Genomic DNA, 24,113 nt, shown 5'->3' on the forward strand with positions numbered 1-24,113 from the left:
CAGCCACTTCCAATTGGTATTATGTTCATCCTCTTCGTAGAGCTTTTGAATCGAAGCTTTTTACGTTGGTTTCTCTTTCTCGCACCATTCAAAGGCATGCGATTGAGTGAAACAACAATGGCCATATTTTTAGAGGAGGAGTTTACCGAATCGCTTTTGGATTGAATGAAAATGTGTAAAAGATAAAAAGCAAATAAAATACTCGTAACATCGAGCGAGTTTTTTTTTTAAACATCACACACAACGGTTTTGTTATTTTTGTTCATTCCTTTTAGTCAACGTTCAACTGTTGTTGCGTTAAGTTTGTTGTTCTTGGTTGAAAAACGTAAACGGAGCTATAAATAAAGCGAACTTTATTGCATCGATATATTGTGTGGTCAGATTTTATTCTCATGTTTGTTTTGCTGTAACATTTTGTTTATTATACGTTCGGGACGTGTTGTTGAATGATAAATATATAAAAAATCGAGCGAACAATTGGTGGTGTTTGAATAAATTTTGTCCTCGTACAAAATAAGGAAAATAAAAACTTTTCAAACGAAAAACTAAAAAAAAACGAAAAAAGATTTTCAACAAAATGACAGTTTTTGCCAAACAAAATCCGACTGTCGGAAGTCAACTCAGTGCAACCAGATCCAGTTTTATGATAACTGATATATTGGCAGCAAAAGTTGGTGACGACAGTGTGAGTGAACGAGTTCATATGCCCGCGGGAAATCTCAACGATTTTGATAGTGACGAAGATTTCGGTGACGATGTCGATGGAAATAGTAGCGTGTGCAGCAACGGTAAGTTTTAATCAGTTTTTATTCTTCCGATGTGAACCCTTTGTGAAGTGAAAAAAAAAATTATTTTGCGAATCTTTTCCACCTTTTTGAACTCTTGGAATTTTGTTTTTTCTCCCGTCAACAGACAAAGAAATAAATGTGACCCATCACAGCGGCCGCACTCTGACATCGTCCAGTAAAAAACAGCGTAAAGCACGAACGGCCTTTTCCGATCATCAACTGCATAGTTTAGAGAAAAGTTTCACGCGACAAAAATATTTAAGCGTTCAGGATCGCATGGAACTGGCTAATAAACTGGGAATAAGTGACACTCAAGTGAAGACATGGTTCCAAAATCGACGGTAAGTCAATTTAAATGTAATTAGAAACACAAAAATACCGCTGGAACATTTCAACTGAAATTATTGTGCTTATGAATTCAAAGTTATTTCTCCTCCGTCTCGGATAAACAGTATTGTTGCATTACAAGAGTTGTTTAGAAGGGATAAAAGTGCAAGTAACTGTTTAAAATTGATGTAATAATTTACTATTATACATAAAAGCCGGTTCTCCCATTTTCAATTTAATATTCGAACATATTCATTAAACGAAAAAAATAATAATTTTCATTTGGCTCAATATCAACCCCTCGTCAAAACAATTATAATGTGCGTGACTCATGTGGAACTGAATAAATGTGTGGAATGATGTTTTGTTGAAAATTTTCATCGTTTTAAATATTTTTTTCGTTATTATCGGTATTATGTTACAGAGTCATCCATCGCACAATGTATACACATAATCCACAGATATTATGCTATTAACAGAGAAAAAAAAACTGGGAGATTTTTTCCCACTTCTCTCCGTTCCACAATTTTTTTTATTGGAATCTTTTATCCCATTTTTCCATTATCAGAATCCTCCTCAGTTTGTGTTATTGCTGCGCTATTTATTTTTCTTCTCTCGTCGTCCATATACTATACACCATCGACTTTCATTCAATCCACACACTGTTTTCTGTATAACATTTGCATTCATTGTTGGATTTATTGTTTGCTTAATGCGCCAATTCGTTGTGGTCCTTAATGTGCACAATACGCATTTACATAGTTAATTCATGGGGATGCGACAGAATATAATTTTATTTATCCATAAAAAAACGACGATGATTTGAATTATAATATGTGACGAAAATGATGATGTTTTAATGGATTTCATCGTGTGTTGAGAGCTGATATGCAAAAGTGGAATTTCGTCTGGTTAAATGTTTAAAAGACAATAAAATTATAATTTTGCTGTAGATAGAAGGACATTAAAAAAAACAACAACAGAGAGCTCTGAGACGATGAGATTATTATTTGAGTTTTATGGGTTTGGGACGTTACAAATTTCAATTTATTTTTTTAAATATTTCACACATTGCATCACAGACATTTGTTGTTGTAACGGCAGTTTATGGGCGATGACGATGTTTTATGTTGCTTACATTTACAGTACAATGTTTTCAATACTTTCTCGGATGTTCCTAAAATGTTCCTAAAACGAGCTTCGCGTTAAGCTAGCAATAATCTATATGTTCACAAACAAAAAGTAAAGTAGGGTTTCAGGGAAAATTGATAAGTTCCACTCTTTCTATTCTCTAGTTCCACGACAGAAAGCGGTTAGAAACAATTAGTCGTTCGGCTTCGTAATAAAATATCAATTGTGGGACTGTTCACCTGTTCTTTAACATTTCAGAAACGGCAAACAATAATAATTAAATCTGTCACTTCTAATTCATTAAGGAAACAACGTCTTGTATGTAGCAGGTAAATCTTTTACTTCGTTTGTTGTAATATTCATTTTTCTGTTGACTAACACATGACACATGACTAACAAATGATGATCAGAAGCCGCAATAAATAATTAAGCGAAAAACATATTTTTATTTATTCTGGTTTTGCATCTGATCTCCGAGGGAGGCAGCAGTAACGTTTTAGAGCTTTTCTAGTATTACAAAAAAATCTGTTGAATTTCATGCAAGGAACTATTTGGTCTCAGTAAATTTTCCTCCTGTAGAAATGCAGTGTTAGTCACTCAATACCTGGTTAAAAATCATATAATTCTGAGGGCTCGTTAACCATGTATCATGTGTCACGCTAGAATAATTAGAAGAAACTCGCGTTATTCAAACTACTGTTACGGAACTCTGCATTTGAAGTACCCCTCGGTGACGTATCTTATTGATGTGACCTAATAACAGTTCTTTCATCTTATCAGTCGCTACATATCACACCCCAGATTCCATGTTTCTCAAGAAAAAATGGATTTGAGACAAAATGAATAATTTAAAGCGCTTTGGTCACGAAAGTTTCATCATCCGTCTACAGTAATTTAAAACTTGAATATTTTTGGCCTTCAAAATGATATTTTTTTACTTCTTCTTCTTCTTCGTATACTTCCATTATTTCCTATCTGATTATGTGATTTATAAAAACGTTTGTCTGTGAAACTTCGTTCTTTTTGTAATTCGTCTGTCGAACTCTACCTCCATTATAAATATTAATTTACTTACCGTGTCTGATGCGCTACATAATTATAACATCTTAAACAAATCTACTCAGAGCCAGAAAAATAATCGTTTAGAGTTTTTTAGTTGAACACAATTTACACCCAATGTAAATGCAAATCCGCGCTCATAACCACGGTGTTTGGTGAAACCAAAAAAAAACTAAATATTTTCGTTGTTATTAACACGCCTATTCGATAATTAATTTTTAAATTAAACCCAAAACCTAATCAAAGCAGAGAGAGAGGTCATTACTTTTAACATATCATCTATCGATTCGGTTCGGTTACGAAGCAGGAAGAAAAAATGTGTCTTGTTAAAATTACACAATTTTCTCGTTTACGTGCCGTGATGGATTCGAACGATCTGTTCGAGAACATATTATCAATGAAAAGGCGCCTGGGCCCATCTATTTTTTTAATAACCTAGGAAGAGTGCCAAACGGCGCCATTCTACAAATAGATCGCAAATGTAACACGTCGCATAACGTTCTTAATCATTTTTCTTTTCTTTTTTCTCTATTTTTTTTACCAAAATTATAATTTGCAACATTCACACATCAATCATTGATGAGGTTTATGTTACACCGTCATTCTCTTCTTTTTTTTAAGAATATATTTTTCTTATTTTTGTTCGGAAAAAGAAGTTGAGGAGATAGCAAGGACGAGCGGCTTAAAACAAATTAAATAAAAAAAAGTCAGTCAGCCAGAGTCAGAAAGTCAAAATGACACAATATACACACAATAAGCTAAAGAGCGAACGTTTAAGAACGTTCGACATCTAAAAACAAACCCACACTCGAAGCGCCACAGGCGCCATGGTCGCAGGTAAAAGAAAATATAATTTGTTTGTGGCTGGTTGATTATTGCTGTCATTTACCTTTTGTCTTGCATTCATTTTCCATTTCTTTTCTTCGTTTCTTCAATCATTGGTTTTTTTTCCTTCTTCTTTATTCCTCAAGCACAAAATTATCTTCTAGATAATTGTAGATTTGGCACCTTTTGCTATTGTTTTCAAATAATGTCATATTAAATGAGATTAAAATTGAAATTGGAAAAGAATTCTTTTTTTTTTTAATGTGTTGAAAGAAATTCAATTTATTTAAATTATAGGGCAATTGACTTTGAGTGGGATGAATGGAAAATAATGTTTATTGATAACCATTGACCATAAATGTATAACACATTGACGATGTATGTATGCGTTGCATTTTCTCGAGTATTTTTTCGCACTTAGTCGGATATTTATATTGAATTACACAGTCTAAATTTATGAACTTAGAAATCGCAGGTGGGAAATGACTCACGGAATGAGAAATTTATTGAGTCAATTGATTTGGATTTATTTTTTTGTTGATGGTGACTTTAATGGAAGGAAATGATAAAATTTCATGAAATTGCTTTTAGTGAAATGTATGTGTCGTTCAGCGGTATTCGATTTAGTTTATAGTATTGGAATACTGATGATAGGTTGCGCAACTAAATTCCGATATTTTTACTCGTTTTTTGGTGGCGGAATTGTTGCTTAAATAACTAATGTGCCGGTGACAATAATTCTAGAAAACACTGTTACGAAGCATTAGCGTCAGTCATTCCTGTTGTAAGGAAAAAAAATCCTTGACCTGTCTACCGTAATTTTCGAAAGAAACTTAGCGACAAATCTTAACAAAAGCTCATGTTAAAATTTGTCGCCAAGTTTCTTATGCAAATTACGGCAGTTCTGCAGTTAACGAAGCAATGAGATCTTATAAAGCTAAATCCGTTGTCTTCAACTGCTTAAAGCAATTTTCATTTCGCACAGAAAACTTATCGCCACTGTCACTGTCATACCCAACTCACTAAAAAATGGATTAAAGTCAAAACATCTATTTCTCTGTTGCTTGTCAACCATCCACCCAAAAATGAAAATCAGTTTCCAATATCCGCCAATCGATTCAAAACAATCACTTTTCTACTTACAGAACAAAGTGGAAGCGTCAAACCTCTGTCGGTTTCGAATTACTGGTCGAAGCGGGAAATTATGCCGCCTATCAACGTGCATATCAGCGTAACTATCCACAATTGGACGGTTGGCAATATCCGTCATCATTACAAGTACCACCATCACCAGCCGAACTGTATTATCGTCAGGCCTCTCTAGCCGCACTGCACAGTCAATCACCGTTCGGTCTCTATCCCGGCGCATCGTTAAACCTAACAAAGCCACCCGCATTTCCTCTACTAAATCCATCAACATCAACATCATCATCATCACCGTCATCCATACCAATACCGCCACAATTGAACAGTTATTATCAAAATTTACACCGAATGCCTCCGCAAACAATTCGATCCAATTCACCATTGAATTTGGGAAGAGGTAGTCCAACCAAAACTAATGAGATAAATGACAATACAACAAGCGATGATGAAGAAACAATTGAAGTGTAGCTATAAAACCGAGTGGTATTGTTAATTGAGATATATGTCGAGTAAAATAGCGAACCGAGGAGGTGGAAGAGAAGTAGAGAAGAAGAAAGAAAGAAAGAAAGAAAAAAACCACAGACACACAAAATGAATAGAAGCATTTTGATATCGTTAATTTGGACATAATTAAATTGTTGGCGTATATGAATTTATATATAAAAAAAAGAAACAAAAAGAAAACGAGAGAACATTTCATTTTTGGGCATCATAAAAAATTTGGGTATCATTGATACAGTTTTCTCTTTGGGTAATTTAATGTCTTTTTTTTTAAATAAAAAAATATCCATTCGTCCTACTACATTATATTCATTCGGTATTTAAATACGGAAAGCCAACACTGAATATAATTGAACTGTATATTATTAACATTTCGGTTGTATAGATTTAAAAAAAAATTGCATTCCATAACGCCGTTTGTTCTCAGCTATATGCCGAATGTGTTAACAATATACAACTCAACAAATTTGAATATTGTATTACGTTGATTCGTAGAGTGGCGGTGGGGACTATAAAATTTAATTGTTGATTGTAAGACTGTGTGCCACACCAGTGATCTTAATACGAAAAATATTTTCAAATATTGTGTAATTTAAGTGTAAATATTATAATGAAAAAAACGTTCTTGGTAACATTTAGAATTAACAATAAAAGTTATTAAAATAAGATAAACGAGACAGCATTTTTATTATATATATACCGATCTACCTATCCTCTCCCACCAACCAATTGGTTCGACAATTTCATGTGAAGTCACTGATCCGAATTGATCGAATTAACGTATGGAATAAATTGGCATCTAATCTACGGGCGAATAGGAAATTCTTTGTGCATCGGACAATTGTAATACGACATATCGTGCGGGAAAAATAGTACATTTTGTTACGAGTGATGAAAAGTAGAACTTTTCGGTACTAGTCGCTTGAAAACTACAATGAGACGAAACCACAATAACATTAATAAAGAAACTACTTTTAGCCAATTCAACAACAAAGCATGCACTCATGAAATCCATTTTTGGCCGGAGAGAGCGGCCGAGAAACTGCTTTCTTGGTTGCAAATAGCTCTCTCTGGGAAGTACAGAAAAATCAGCCTTTTCGATCATTGTTTGCGTGTGGAAATCCGTCGAATTTCAGACTTTGAGTGTAATAGTACATTACTGCTATAAGGCTGTATATAAGAGATGTGTACGTATACGACAGCTTGCGCGAGCATTAGTACGAGTCTCTCATATACAGTCTTATATCAGTGAGGTATTTTATCGCAGTAGGCAAACATCTCTTTTTCTAGTGATATAATTTTGCTTGCAAAACCTTTAGCTCTCTAGGGTAAATTTGTTTACTCTTATATACGTCGTGTATATAGCACACACCGTATGTGATAAAATAGTTTTACCACATACGCGGGGTGTTCGGATGTCAAAATTACTTAACTAGAAGAATAATTCAAAAATTACACTTCAGGTCTATGTTGTTGTCTCGTTTTCGCTTATGTAATAAAATAGAGTACACACTTGTCACTATCAGTCTCGGCAAGCCTCGACTTCTTCGTGACAAGTGTGTAATATATAATATATCGTCTCCGCCTCGTTAGGGTAAGCTTACGACTAGTACCGAGAAATTACACTTTTCATCACTCGTAACAAAATGTACTATTTCCTAACGCATGCTGAAATGCTTTAGAGAATGAGAAGTTTCCAGCTTGAGCCGGAAGCAAAAGCTCTTTCTTTAGCATAAGTTAGGAACGACTATGCGATTGATCAATTTCAACATGTTGAATGTGAACTTGACATATAAGTTAATCAAGTTAATTGAAGTGTTTTGTCTATTTCAGTTGTCCAATGCACAAAACATTCGTACATCGACAGGAAATGGATTTTTTCAGCACACGTCCTAATTTTGAACTAAGGTAAAACTAAGGCCTGCTGAGTTGAAAAAATCGTCATTTCATGACTTGGTACGAGAATAGTATGTTACATACCAAGGATCAAAAAGGTGTGTTTTAGACCCAGGTGGTGAAAACGTCCAGGGATGGAGCGACGCGAAGTGGAGCGGAGACTAAGGACGTTTTCACCACCGTGGTCTAAAACACACCTTTTTGATCCGTGGTTTGTATACTATTTTTCTTCCTGGAGTACCAAAGTCACATTCCGAACAAAACTGAACAACATACAAAAGCATTCCATATTAATGCCGAAAGTAATCCGTATGAATGCCTAAAGAAGTCCGTTCCGGGTGCATGTATTCTCACAAATGTCGAAAAATAAGCAATCTGTAGGAATGCCGAAAGACATCCGAATGAATGCCGAAAGCAGTCCGTATGAATGCTGAAAGCAATCCTTATGAATGCATTGTCACAAAACTCTAAAAACATTACATTCGCGTACATACAACAACTTGACACATTTGGGAAAGAATAAAGATAGGATCGAAAATGACATAAGCGGGAATGAAAATTGAGAGAAAATAGTAGGGGAGAATGTTGCTCTTTCGGTACTAAATTTGGTGAGTGAATGTGACGGTTTTGGTACTACAGGAAGAAAATACTATTGTCACTGAAATAAATCTGCTGTAAATCATTGCGAGAAGACGTTTAAATGAAAATAGGGATCGTTTATAAAGCACTTCACGTGTTCGAAAGAAATGCAAGATATGGTTGAAAATGTGATAGAACGAGATGCAAATTATCTTTACATATGACAAACTTTTTGAATGAGAGAAGAGAAGATAACTCACAAATAACTCGAGAAGAAAACGGAAAAATTTCTTTAATATTAGCAGAGACAACTTTTTAAATTCAGAGAAAATCTTCGATGAATATTCTACAATTTTTTTGGCACGATTTTCCACCGAATTGATGCAATAAATACACTGAGTTGACTTTTTCAGCCTAAGCTGAAGGGAGTATTGGACTGTGTTTCATCGGAATTGATTATCTGCAGACTGAGCTAGACTAAATAAATAACTTTTGGTTGTGCTTTACAACAAAGAATAGGGCACAATTGGTATCGTTCATTGGTATGTAAGGTTACAAACAGAGAAAACTAAGAGAAAATCACAAACGATGAAATTGACAGTATGTGATAAGTAGGAAAATGGAATGTAGGAGGTATGCAAAAAAAAATTGTAAATAGGAAGAAGACTTTTTGTGATGCAGAGCGTTGAAAGACATTGATTTCATATTACGCACTGAGGTACTTTTGCAGTACCTTAAGACTTCTAGAGACGACGGTAAAAGACCTGATGGTATGACAATAGTTCCGTGGAGTCATGGAAAATCACTTTTATGGGATGTAACAATACGTGATACTTTGGCTCCTTCATACATCGGTGAATCCTCTAAGAAAGCAGGGTCTATTGCAGATAAAGCGGAGAGATTTAAGCATAATCTAATCATTATATGCGTCTTAAAGAAAACTATTTATTTACCCCTTTGAATCATTAGGTTGCATGGGACCAGAATCAAAGAAATTCATTGACAAGTTGGGATCATTAACGAAGAGAGCATCAGGGGAGCCAAAGATTATCTGTTGCAGAAAATTTCTATTGCTATACAAAGAGACAATGCGGCATGTATTCTTGGAATGGAACTTTAGGAAGTAATAGAGCAGATGATTTTTACTTATTGTAATATTTGTTGATTGAAAAGATCGTTTTTTTACTGACTGCGCCGTATGCGAGCAGTCTTTTTTTCGATTTGAATAAATAATTAAAACTTAAGACTTCCTACCTATAAAGAAGTAATCACCCTAAAATCGCCTTTATGCACAAGGCGGTAACGCATTTCTTCGAGACCAATTGAACCATCCTGTATTATTACAAAATTCCAATTTTTTTTTTTTGAATAATTTAACCAACTATCAAAATCCAATTAATTTTCCATTTGATATTCAAATCACCTCTTTTCATAAGTGCTCAAGAATTCGAGATGTCGACACACAAAATCGTTTCTATGTGGCTTACCTTTAAGATTGCCGTTCGTACATACCAACGAAATTTCGTGTGAATTAATGCAACGAGTGAGAAGAAGAGACGTTGAAGACTTTAACATTTGAAGGAAGAAAGGTTTTAAAATCAAATCCGGCTAGTATACATGGATTTTGCACTAACAACACCACTTCAATATTTATTTGCGGTTATTTGGGCAAGAGACGAAAGTAAAAAAATAAGCTGTGCGTGAGAGTTGCTACCTTCGTCGGCAAGGCCTGCACATGGTTGAATCTTTTCAAGTCGTGATCCCCGAATGTCATTTTAGCAAACTTTGCGAACTGGTAAAGGTAAGCTACTCGTAAAACGGATCACAGTTACACTAGATTGTAGTGGAGAAAGTTTCATGGGGCCACGGCCAAACAAGTGTAAAATATTTCATTTGCTGCTCTTACAGAATAAAGCATAACCTTCGATTATTATTGACTGGTCGAAAAAAAAGTCATTCTGCAGCACCGTTCCCTTACAGTGGGTTTTTTAGTTCTGAACATATTTGAGATTTCTTAGAGTTTTAAAAGTCGTCGATGTTCCCAGTCAATGAAGTGTTTCCATATTATGATATTTTGGCGCAAAGCGAGTTTACGCTGGGAATCACTTTTGACTGAGAACATCAATGACTTTTAAAACTACCAAAATCTAAAATTGCGTTTTTTTAAGGTGAACAATTTGTACATGCAAAATTACCCCCATCGTTCATCTCAACATGAAAATAGCTATTGTTTGATTTGTGACTGACGTCACAGACGAACGATCCCTTGCTGACATTAATAAAAAAACTCGCTCAAAATTCTGTATCTCATCTACGAAAATCAAAATTATAATTTGGATAAAAAACAAAATTATCTCTTGTAACATAAGACAAGGTGTAACATTGTTGCAAATTAAATGACGGGACCACCGTAGTTGAGCTATATTAAGATATTTGATCGCTCTTATTGATCTCATTAGCAAAAATTAATACGAAAATTCCATTAAACGAATTTTTCTACCATAAAGTGCAACACGAAAAATGATACAATCTGAAGGTAAATCGCAAGCAACGATACCAACAACAACAAGAGCAAAAAAAAAACGAAGCAAAAATTATACACATTTTCAGTGTACTTTCAGTTGCATGCTATAAATATTGAATATTGAATGCATGTGCAAGCATGAAGAATGTGTTTGACTTGTCTTTAAGGAATATTAACTACACTGTGCTAATGGAAAGGTGCGACAATATTATATAATGACAATGAAGCACTTGATGGACTGTCATACATTGATTCAAAAACTATAGTTGATACAGGTATCTAGTTTCTCATAGCATGGTAGCCGTTTTCAGCAACCTATAGACTTTAGAAGACTTAACTAATTTGTCATGTCTTCTTATCAATCCTGGAGGTGTATGCCCTAAGGGCATTGTCTTTTCACTATTTTTTTCCTCAAAGTATATAATCGTAAATCTACATATCGCTGGGATATGGCCATGTGAAGTGAAGGCAAGAGTGAAGGGTATTTTTTGATACCAAGTCGTACTAGTCAGCGGGATGGTGACCAATAGAAGAAAATGGTACGCCAATAGAACGAAATAGTGTACCTATAGAAGAAAATACTACGTTCATATGTGCGCCAATTGAAGTAGGTGGGACGGAGTCTGCTCCCGTAGTTACCCCTCGCGATGGGCAGATAATGAAAATCACTAAAGTAAAGTATTTTGAGTGTAGCCGGAAGGGAACGTTGTTATGCAAAAAATACTCTCCACTGGACCAAGTAGCCCATGGACCAATGTGGCGGAAAATCTTGATTCACATAAGTGAACCGATTTCTGATTAAATTCAAATTTTTTGCTATGTACTGTAAAAGAGCGCTTAGATAAAATGTCCGGGAAGGCTTAATGCGGATGTGATTGCATTACTGGTCTGTTTCTTTTTTCTTTATCATTTCTTTAGTATTTTTCGATATATTTGCGATCGTTTTACTTACGCTCCCATACGAGAGTTAAATATGACTACAACTAAAAAAAACTCTACAGAAACTTAATTTAAAAAAACTTTTGAATTCTAGCAAAATTCGTCAAAGATACATAAATAATATAACTGGTAACTGAAGCATTGATTATAATGCATCAATGACGAGTAACTCTAGTATGACCATATGTCGACCGCTGTAATTACCCGAAAACACAACACACACACAAAATTTAAAAAAAAAACACATTGAACATCACCATACGATTTTGCTTATACGAAAAAAGACTTTATATGAATTAATATACCTACTTACTTCCATAATTGGTTTGAATCACATCGCTAATTACAAAAAATGTCAAAAGATTTTTTTTTCTTCATTTAAAAAAAATTATTAATCTCACGACAGTATCAAATTCACATAAAAAAAAACTTCAGTTCTGTGTGAATGAATGATTATGGTTATAAGGTACTTCCAGTTATATTCTCATTTATAAAATATAATATTGGAAACAGTGTAATGGAACGTTGTGTATTAACCACAAAATTATTGTTCCATTAATAAGAAAGTTCACACAGTAAATGTTTATTAAATGTCATTCCCAGCGAACAATTTAATGAAAATATTCATCTCTTGTGAATATATTGTAATCAATATTGAAGCGGTTTTGCGCTGAATGATGCTAGCATAGAATTAATTATTTACAATTATTAAGCGATCGAATTGTAGAAAAAAAAACAACAAAACTATACGGCTCAGAAGTGATAACAGGTTTGTGGGGTCTCGATCGAATAATTGTAGTCGGTGCAGATATAAAGTTGATTTCATGGAAAGCCCTGCGATCTTTTCCCAGTTTATGATTTGATAACACTGTTCAATTTACCCTAATCATCAATGACAAAAATAAGCGATGACCTCCGACTAGTAATCTCATATAGATAATATGTTAAAGAGAATGAAGTACAAGATTTTGTAATAAACACTGTGGTGTGCTTTACACAACTGAAGTAACAGATTTTACGACTTTGTTGCCAGAAAGGCAAACACATCAGCTCTTAATATAAAAGCGTATAGGCGGAAAGATCGTTCGGTCTTGTTGTCATATTTTGATAATCTGGAGATCTGGAGGTCATTTTATCGAAAAATTCTTTTCTCCGTGCAATAACTCAACAAGATTGTTTTTTGCGCTTATACAGTTTTTTCTCATTGTTTTTTGCATATCATCAACGCACTTCAAGCAAAAGTGCTATTAATGACAGCTGCCAAATAGAGTACTATTTTGTATGAAATTTTATCCCCACTCTTTTTACAGTGTAAAATTTTGTATGGAGCACTGTCAAGTTTCAGTACACTATTTAGAGTACCACTTTTGCTTGAAGTGCGTTGATATTATGCACTCAAATCCAACCAAAACCTGTGAATAGACGTGTGAGCCCAGCCCACCGTTCGACTAATTCTACCTGCCCAGCACACCCCTATAAGCATAGAACGCTTTAAAAAAAAAATAATTCTTGATCATTCACTCTCCAATGTCCTGTAACAATAACTCCACAGAATTTGAAGAGAATCAACAATTTTTCTCAAATTTGTAGACAAAACAACGCAATGCAAAAAAACGAGTTATCTCCGATTAAGTTTTAGCGTCCTTGTCACGATTGTATGCATGATGTGTGACAATAATTCGTGATTTAACCAGAGGTGGACAGTATGCACGAGAGAACAGATAGCAATGAAGATAAACGAAAGACGATGCATCTGCGATATTATGCAAATTATGTTGAAATTGGTGTCGATTGTTTCGTATATATTGAAAGATTGAAGGCATTTTTATCTTCATTTTCTGATGAATTTGCTCTAAAAACATATTTGATCTCTCTCATTCAAATTGATGTTAGATGTTACCATGTCACGTTATTATAAAAAAAATTCAATTGTATTTTTCAGCCGACACGTACACCACTCTTTTTCTTTTAATTAGTTTAATTGTTTGTCTTAATTTCCGTACAGGTAGCTACCATCATTCGAACATTAAAATTTTACAATTTCTCGATCTGGTAAACAAACACACATAGAGAAAAAGAAATGAATTTACATTTTTGCTCGGAATTATTTTTTTTTTCATCTTCTTCACAGAATCAAATATATCTTAATGTGAAATCACGTTTTCCCCCCTTCCTCTCCACCTACCGTCATCATTTTATTTTATCAGATCAACTCAATGAATCAATTATGCGCGTAATAAATTCAAAATTACCCAGGAAAAAACATTAAATAATAGAAGAAGAAAAAAAAATTGTGCACGGCAAACAATATTTTATAAATACTCCAAAGTGCAACATTAATTTATGATTCGTATAGCGTTTAAATGCATTATGCCACCACTGTTATACGTACATAAAACATAGACTTGTTTACTAGAGGTTGACTTGAAAACATAAAAAATACCGTCCCGGACCCGAACTCCAATCCATTCAATCGGGATTTTATCGGTTCTGAATTTGAAAATTTTCTTTCTGGTCGAGCGTCAGGTTTTCATCTGAATTGAGCGGCGTTTTCACTTCAATGGAGCCTTTGGTTTGTGCGGGTTTTTGATAAAAATGTAAGACCACACTAAGGTATAGCGAATTCAATGACAGGACAGATAAACGAAATTCCGTTTAGAAATAGCTCGAAATTTGAAACGGCTTTTTATAGAGCTATTTTGAATTAAATTAATCTCTTCTTGTGAACGGAGTTCGAGTTTTTTTTTTTTTGGTTAGAAATCTCGTTATTCAAGTCAGGTCATATGGATCTCTTCATATGGTGACTATTTAAGTAGAAGCAACTAGTTAAAATCGACATAAGATATTAAGCTAGACTGATGGATGTTAATCACATCCGAATGCACACCCGATACGAGCCCGATTAAGGCTCGGAACGGGTCGGGTTCGGTAAGACCGGAACCCGAACTTGATTTAACCCGAACCTGAAAAATAATTTCCGAACCCGAAATTTTAAATTTAATCAGGTCGGGTTCGGGTAACCCGAAATTTTTGTCTTTTTTTAGTGTAATAAACGCTCAAAATTTCGGGTTACCCGAACCCGACCTGATCAAATTGAAAATTTCGGGTTCAGTTCAGGTTCGGGTCGAACCCGAAATTGAAAATTCAGGTTTCGGTCAAATTCGGGTTGAACGATTTCGGGTTCAGGTCAGGAACGGGTTGTACCCGAAATCAAAAATTCAAGTTCGGGTTAAGTTCGGGTTAAACCCGAAATAATTTTTCAGGCTCGGGTCATGATCCGGTTCAGGTCAACCTGAACTAAAACAGGTCAACCCGAACCCGTTCCGAGCCTTAAACCCGATACATCTTCCTCGATTTTCTGCTTGGATCAATCAGACTCGGCATCCCAATCAGTCAGTCTAGGGCTTCGTACAAAAAAAAGGCCAACCCGGCTCACCTCTACTATTGATGCTCATTGCACTTACTCTGATATAGTGCAATTGTATATTTTGTTTCCTTGTTAGTTTGAAAATTGGATTTTTAATTCGTCTTCACATCATACGAACATGTGTACGTATATATACATAAAGTGCATCAACAGAATGCATTTTACCTGTGTGTACACATACACTTTCCGTATGCATATATATGAGTTATTATTAATTCGTTCGAAACCATAATGTGTGAAAATGTGTTTATTATTAATTGTTTTAAAAAAGTTTAAAAGCAATTATTTCAGTTATAACGATTATATTGTGAATTTGGTATATGTTGTGTTTTGTTGTTGTTGTTGTTCTTTCGTTTCGTTGATACACCACATACATACACTTTGGCTTGGATTGGGCTACATTTAGACGTATAAATTATATTATATATAATAGATTATTACGTGAAAGCGCGATTGTGGATCAACCATTTTCGAATTATACTCATGGAACAACAAAAAAAGATTTTTTTTTTTAAATTCAAATTGCATAACTACCTATAATATACCCACCAACCAATGTGTGTATAAATATTATAAAGAAATTGCCTTAATTACAATTATAGAGATGAAATTAAGTAAGTAATTATAATTAAAATGTTTACATTTTTCATTGTGTAGCATTTGGGTTACTAGTTAAAATCGTTGATACTTTGGTTGTTAATGTTTCGTCTGAATCTCATCGCAAATAAAGTTTTTTTTTTCTTCATTATATTCCATTATTCTTTTCATTCATCTGTATAATATATATTGTTACTGAGGCTGAATTAAATTATAGTTTTTCGTCCATTGATTATAGCAGATTTTTCACACTTTAACCTATCAACAGATCATAGGTATAGCTGATTTACATTAAAATTGTTGGCTTGGGTTGGATTGGGAACATTTTTTTTATTATCATCATCGAGTCGCAGCGTGTTTCAGTAGTTCTATCTTGAGGGTACTATAATTTCATTATTAAATCCATTTCATCACCTCATCGATCTGAAAGACAATTATGGCAATTCTAGTAATTTAGAAATAAGTCATTCACAACGACTGAAAAGAACGATACATTTTTATCTTTCAGAAACGTCTAATCATCTGTTAGCTTCATCAATGACACAAATAAGCGATGACCTCCGGTTAGTGTGGTTTTATATAGTGACACGCATGTTTGAGCGAATGAAGTAAAAGATTTTGCAAACAAACACTGCGATATACACAACTGAAGTAACAGACTTACCCTGCCACATAGGGCTATTCATCTGTTATCAGGCCCGGACTGGCCATACGGTGAATTCGGTGGATTCCCGATAGGTCTTTTGGATTTTTGTATGAGAATTTTTAATTTGTGGGCCTTTTTAATTTGAGTTGCATGAAGCCTCCGATGGGCTTTTTCGAGCCAGTCCGGTACTGTTGTTATCTATAACGACGACAAATACTCTGAGGTAATATGGTCATTTATATAGTAAAATACATGTTAAAACAATTGAAGTACAAGATTTGAAATCAACAGATTAAAAATACTTTGATCTATGGAAGTAATAGACCCGATAATAATACTGGTCATATGCTTGCCGTCTGTAACAGGTTAATAATTTTGATTCGATACGTCTGCCGTTTATTAAAGGTTAAGACAAACGTACCGAAAATTTTAAGTTTTCAATTGAAACTCCGTTTTGTCCTCTAGTGAATCGAAAAATCGTAATTAGACGGTCCAATAGTACGGATTAGCTGGTAATCAGCTTATTTGTTATACTGGCTACTGGAAAAATATACTCATAGCACTTCCGGCATGCAAAACACCAAAAACTAGTCACAGTGGTGAATATAATCCACAAGAAATTCCCAGATTAAGAAAAATTAAAATCTGGACAGTAAAATATGCGATTTCCTTCAAAGATTTTATGTTGTCTGGTAACTCGTCACTTATTTCTCGTCACATTAGCACGGTAATAGTAGGTTTTTACTGATTGGTATACTTATTCAATTTTCCACATTTTTAAAATCTGTTATCGACAGCAATGATAAAAATAAGCGATGACCACCAGCAGATGAGGTCTTATATAGCAAAATACATGTTAAGCATAATGAAGTACAAGATTTGGTAGATTTGAACGAAAGAAGTAACAGATTTTCATAAAAACATACGAATGTGATTGCTGTACAATTAACAAAGCGAAAATCTTCACTGCATTTAAATTATGTCTAAAATTAATGCTTATATCACCACAGACTTAATCGACATGCATATGCATATAAATATGGAAATAAACGAACAAGAATTCCCAATTCCTACCGATGATGAACGTGTTCATTAAAACCATTAGCATGAATCAAAATTCTTGTTAAAGAATTTAGGTAACATTATTTAACTGCCACATATGATATGCTTCGATAACCATACAAAACCTGTCGTTGTCGTATTATTATGTATGCGTTAATTATGAATTGGTTTGATTATATTTAATTACTGTACGTATGTTGGTTTTTTTTCTGCTTCTTTCTCCGTGTTTTTTTTTTCTTCATCAATTCGATTAATTAAAAAAACATGAAACAGGGGGAAAAAACAAAATATGTTGATTGATATTAATATTGTGAAGGGATATAGAAACCGTATACTACCAGTTTGACTTTATATAACAAATCAATCAGATATTCAATCACAAAATAATAAAAAATTGAAATTATAACGAAAGAAAATTGCTGTTCATAATGTCGTGGTTCATAATTTATGTCTTCATTGCTTCAATTATCAATATTCATTTATCCATTTAAAATGTTAATTTCCAATCTATAACATCAGTAAGTATACTCTTTCTTTCAGCATATAATGACTTGCTAAGTAGCGTAATCAATTTGGACCTGAATAAAATCACGACTGTTTTTTCCCTTCTTCATATTACAGATTTTCTCTTCTTTTACTTCGATTGGGTCAAAATTATTGACATCAAAGATCACGCGATTCAATTTTAAATCTTGAAATTGATATAATCGGTTCGGTTCTGTAACCAACAAAGAACCGATAAAGTTACTCCAGCCAGCCTAATAGAAAAATGAGAAAGAAACGATAAAAAAAAAACCAACAGCAACAACAAAACTGCGAACAGAAAAATACCGGTAGCCCCAGCACCAGAACCGACCATTATGATAAATATTGTTTTAACATAAAAAATCCATCAAGAATCCATCAAAACAAATCGATTTGAGTTGTACGTACATTTATTTGCTTGGGCATGTTTTGTTGATTTATTTTCATAAATTTTTCAATTTTCGATATCTCATCAACCAACCGAGTCGTGGTGTATACAAATATAGTTGGGACGGATGGCTACACACACCGTCTATATACATAAATAATATTCTAATATCATAACCGAAGATATGCTTGTGCGCCTACAATTTAAATAAAACTTAAACTCAAATAATTGCTACCGCATTGCTCTTTTGAATGTAGCGAATAACGAAATTGAAATTGGTTGGCATCATGATAAAGCGTCATAAAGAATGCCAATTGATATTGTATACTGATTGATATGATTGCAGATTGATTGCAAGGTTAACCACAAAAATGTGATTTTTGTCTGAAAAAGATAAACGGCGCCGGGTCCGAAATATATACAGTGGGTACGTGATGTATCCCAAAGTTTGTGCGGAATCGACTCTGGTATGAAAATGTAATATATGGATATTAGTTTCACTCAGAAACGGGACTGTCAACTCTTACACACAATAATCATCTGTCGTAAGTTGTGTACGCGAAAGTTGTGTCAACTTTCGCGTACACAACGTACGGCCGATGATTAAGAATGAAACATTTTGATTGTTTCAACGATTGTTTCCATTTCAATTTATTTTTGCGATATTTAGCGAGGGTAGAATGTTGTCGACACGTTTTTTCAACAAAGAAAATAAATTTTAATATTTTATTTGACTCATTGGATCGAATATGAAAGGGTAGGGTTTACTGAGGAACACTGTAGTAATTTAGCCTATTTTTTCATTCGGCGTCGAATAGACCTAACGCATTGCCGGCGAGTGTTTCTATAAGGTAAAAAAAAGTTAGCAACTGGTTGTTTCACATCGAACAATATTCCGTTGACTAAGAGTCAAGGGTCTATCCGCGCGAAGTGACGAGTGCCGGTAAGCATTTTTTTTAATTACTGGAATAAAAATCGATTAAAAAAGAAAGGTCTGGGTAAGTTCTGAAGTAATTTTGTTTTTGTAGGGACATGTAAATCGTATATCAACCCCACCCGATCTGGCTATTGATAATTTTCCAACAGGCCTAAAAACTAAACAAAAATCTTTTTCTTTCAAGACTTTAGCGAAATTACGGAGCGGTATAAAGGGCATATCTTCTTGAATTGGAACTTTAGAGCCTCGGCAATTCTCCGCTATCAAAATTTTTTCTCACCCCAATAACGGATTTGTTCCACAGTTTTTCCGGCTCTTTCCATCCCCGAAAATTTTGGATGTGGGAGGCGGTTCGCTGATGGTAAATTTTCAAAATCTGTAAAATCGTCTATCAGCGGCCGCCTGAGTTTCTATGGTGAACGAATAAAACGTGCTGGAGACGATAGAGCGTGAAAAACTATGGAACAAATCCGTTGTTGGTGGAGAAAAAATTTTGATAGCGGAGATCGCCGTAGAATATGGGTTCGAAAATGCAGACCTCCGCCAATTGCAATAGTTTTGTATGGCCAGCTACCTCAGATCAAATTTTTAAAACTTTGAGGCAATAGAGAAAGGACCAGTCTAATGCCTGAAACTATGATTTTTTCTTGAAACTAGAGTTTTCAGTCTTAAAAATTTTAACGCAACAGACCGTTATTGGCGGAATCTGCCCAACAAAAAGCGATATGAGGGATTCTTTTGAAAATCCACCTATCAAAATCGGACCCATTTCGTCTAGGATGGATATATACATGGTTTAAAAGGTCTTTGCCAGTAGACCTCAAAACAGGCCTCACACAGTCTCGAGCCACACCTGGTTGCTGGCGGAAGATCTCCGAAGGTGAAAAGATAGTGTTTTTTATCCGATTTTTTTGGCCGTTATAAATGGACGTTCCAGTTGAAAGTGGGCTTGTTCGAAAGCTGAGCTTAAGTACTTTCGGGTAATGCCTAGTTTGATTAGATTAATTGATATATGTTTGCAAAAATAAGCAAGAAAATTTTTCAAAATCTGTGTGAACTTTAGACAGCGTTGGGCTGATGACGCTTAATGTGAGCCTAAGATGCTAGTCGTAACATACATTGTCTAAGCTTCCCATTGATACCTCATTTGCAGTGCTGATGATTGCTGGCGAGTTTTACGAGTAGCGGTTCTATTAACATAAAATTCTGTTATGTCGAAAATCACCAGAACTGCAAATGAGATATCAACGGAAAGCTTAGACAATGTATGCTACGACTAGCGTGTTAGATTCACATTAAGCGTCATCAGTACCAACCCAGACCTGTATAAAGTTCACACAGATTTTGAAAATTTTTCTTGCACATTTTGGAAACATATATCAATGAATCTAATCAAACTAGGTATGACCCGAAAGTACTTAAGCTCAGCTTTCGAACGAGCCCACTCTAACCGGAACTATCATTTATAACGGCCAAAAAATTCGAAAAAAAACACTATTTTTTCAACTTCGGAGATCTTTGGAGATAGTTAAATTAAGGAAGCTTAAGTGAACATCAGTTTTTAAACGAATTGAATGGATAAGAATGGTAGTCAAGGCAAATTAGGAGCTAGTCTTTATGAAAATACGACTGATTCCGTGGAAGACTTTACAAGATAACTGATTTTCAGTTTCTACTGTTCATCATATTCCCTGAAATGTAATGTCACCTGTTTGTGGTTTTTGTGCCATCGCTGGACAAAAATTAAAATTTAAGGTAAAAACCCTGGTGTACGATGTGGATACTGGGTAATATGGTTAATACAGGTAAGAAATGGTATAATTAAAATGTATTAATCTCAATCAAGAAATAATCTAATTGTATTGACCTCAAATGATTGAAAAAGGCGATATAAAACTCAATCAAAATTATTAAGTAATTACATAGACGAAAAATATTAAACGAATTTTTTGTGTAAAAAAAAGATTTTTTTTTAACTTGATACAATCGTATTATACATTTTGACTTTCGATCAATAAAGTTCGAACAATTAGACTTGATTAACGATCTATTGGGTTCAACCAGCAGCAAAAGGCAGGAAAAAACTGTATTGAATAAAAATAATGAAAATTACAACAAAGAAACTGATTCGAAGAAAGAATTTTCAGTCGGAGTTGTTGGTTATTTTTTTCTGGTAGCCAAAAACTGATTTTATTACATTCTCTAAACGAATAAAATTAACATTAAAATCAATATTTTTCCATTCGATGAAACAGAATGCGAGTTTTTTTTCTTCTCTTCTTCTTTTGGTCGATTTTCATCAAAAAAAAAAAAATATTTATTTCGTTCAATTCCATTCAATCGATTCCAAACAATGATAATTACGGTTGCTTCGTAAAAATTACTATTGTTAATCGTACAACTATTAAAGGTGTACCTCCTCAATCCATTCTTTCCGAGCACATCAAATTGAGAAAAATTATTATTAAACGTTATTATTTGGATGGATGCCCATTCCACCCATTGTCGAGCACATAAAGACCTATCGAATTTTTATTAACGTTATTAATAACAAGAGCATCCAACAAAACTCCGGTAACCATTATTGGTTCTTTCCATATATATATAATAATAATAAATATAGAATGTGGTATTGAATGAATGGTGATTGGAGTTCGAATAGATTAAAGAATAATAAAAGTGTTCAATAAATCAAGGCAGTGCGGTCATTTGTGATGTGACTACTGTTTCGGTTATTTTCTTTTTTTATTAATTCCAATAGGTTTTTAATGATTAAGTTACTTTTAATAAAAAAATATAATTTTCGAATATAGAGAACACATTCAAAATCCATTTATCGAGATTATAGATGAGCTATATAATCGATAAAATATATTGGCTCAACCGCACACTTGATGACGATTGAAATGATTAGATGAGACTAGAGAAGTTTTCTGTACATGGATTTGTCCTTAAAGAACCTTTAAGGCCTCATAGCGACGGCTACTATATTATCGGTTATAGATTGCGGTGACAAAATCTAGTGATAAGCTCTGAACAGTGTGATCTAATATAGCAAAAATGTTTGACAGAACCAATAAAGTAAAAGATTTCCCCACTTCAAACCCAACAGACTCGATAAAATATCTTTTTCGTCTATGAAAGGTTTGAAGAAAAACGAGATCCTCTCTAAACTAATGAAAATTGAGTGATTGTTAAAATTTACGCTCATCAAGTTTGTAAGTATACAGATGGATCTATAATGAAATCAACTGAAGCAAGCTTCTGCAGTCATGCACAGCGAGAGAAATCAATCTCTCTTGGTAACCACATTACCGTGTATCAATCGGAAATTGTGGGAATCCTACAGTGCTCCTAAAAACTCGTCTCTTACGTGAATATCCAAGGACATAATATAATCTGCACCGACAGCCAAGGTGCGGTAAAAACACTAAAAGCAAATTAATTCACCTCTCCACTTGCATTAGAGTTAAGTTACAAGAGATAACTGAAACTAACAACATCACACTAGCATGGATCCCAGGACATACAGCGATAGAAGGTAACGAAATGGCAGAGAAATTGGCTAGAAAGGAATCGAGTAACAAGCTGCTTTGACCAGAACCAGGTGTTAGAGTAAGCAGCTCTGAGCCGTACAAATAGGCCAGCGAAAAGATTCATTTAAATAAGCAGGAACTATGGTAGGTTCTAATCACTCAGTAGGCAAAATCTAAAACGTCTAGTAGGAATACTTACAGGGCCTACAAGACTTACAACATGCCCAACAGAGTCTTAGGTGCAGGGATTTATCCCACCCATCTCTAAATTTACTTAACTTAAGCTTATGAGTAATTTCGCAGTGGTTTTGGTTCGTTTAAATATCATTTTTCGATTAAATATGTAAGGAGTGTTCACACACTTCTCTGTCGGGGTACGGGCCAGCACGTGTGTGTATGTATAGTGTTATCATCGCAAATTAACGGTATTGAACTGGTGGATTTGTAGATGATATCAACTGATCATCTTGAAAACATCATAATGCTTCGAGTTGCAGTCAATTGGAAGCTAGCAGAACATTAAATAAATGTATTTAAAATCGTTTAAATGTGAGGCGATTAGGTTTGTAACAATTGACTGAGTTTTTTTGTATTCCTAAAAAAAAAACCAAAATTCAAATCCAAAAATTCATATTTCAAACTACATTATTAATTTCACGGATCAATTTAAATAAAAGCTTTCGTTTAATTTTTAGTTAACGCAGTAATTTCCATTAATTCTTTCATTATTAGTTGTGCTGTTTTTTTTTCCTTTTTTTTTGTTTTTTAAATTAATGTTTGAGCTGAGCATGTGTATATACATAATATGTAAGTTATAAGTATAGGAGATATGAAATCATCTCATTCAACATTTTGATTCATTGTTTCGTACAAAAGAAAAGTTGAATCAAAATTTAACCAACGAAAAAGTCGCGGGATTTTGGTATTAGACAAGACAATCAACCATGTAATCTATAATAAGCGAGCAGAAAATATTTGTAATGATTTTAACTTTATTTTCTTATTACACACTAATATAACATTTTACAGGTATATTACTGTGGTTTAGTGCAAGTTACAAAAGCTTTTATGTATTTATTTGGTTGTTTTGTAATTAGTTGATTTGAATGCCCGACAGTGTGCGCATCCAAAGGGTTATGATAAACTATAGTTTGAATTTGTGTCAGACGATTCTAAATTCCATTTTTTCTTCAGTGAATTGAAGAGTCCATTGTGTTGTCTTCTGCTTAAAATATCAGATGTCTTTTACTTCGTTTCATTTCACCATTAATTTTGTCGAT

The 24,113-nt window shown here is 34.1% G+C and overlaps 1 protein-coding gene across 1 annotated transcript; it reads left to right on the plus strand.

The window, feature by feature from the left end:
• Positions 1-264: 264 nt before the first annotated feature.
• LOC119067168 (homeobox protein B-H2-like) lies at positions 265-6,164 on the plus strand. Its single transcript, XM_037169970.1, has 3 exons — positions 265-788; positions 913-1,129; positions 5,276-6,164. Exons 1-3 carry the CDS (start codon positions 578-580, stop codon positions 5,742-5,744), a joined length of 897 nt encoding a protein of 298 aa, XP_037025865.1. The 5' UTR covers positions 265-577; the 3' UTR covers positions 5,745-6,164.
• Positions 6,165-24,113: the final 17,949 nt, after the last annotated feature.

This window comes from Bradysia coprophila (genome assembly GCF_014529535.1).
Source record: "Bradysia coprophila strain Holo2 chromosome X unlocalized genomic scaffold, BU_Bcop_v1 contig_12, whole genome shotgun sequence".
NCBI lineage: Eukaryota > Metazoa > Arthropoda > Insecta > Diptera > Sciaridae > Bradysia > Bradysia coprophila.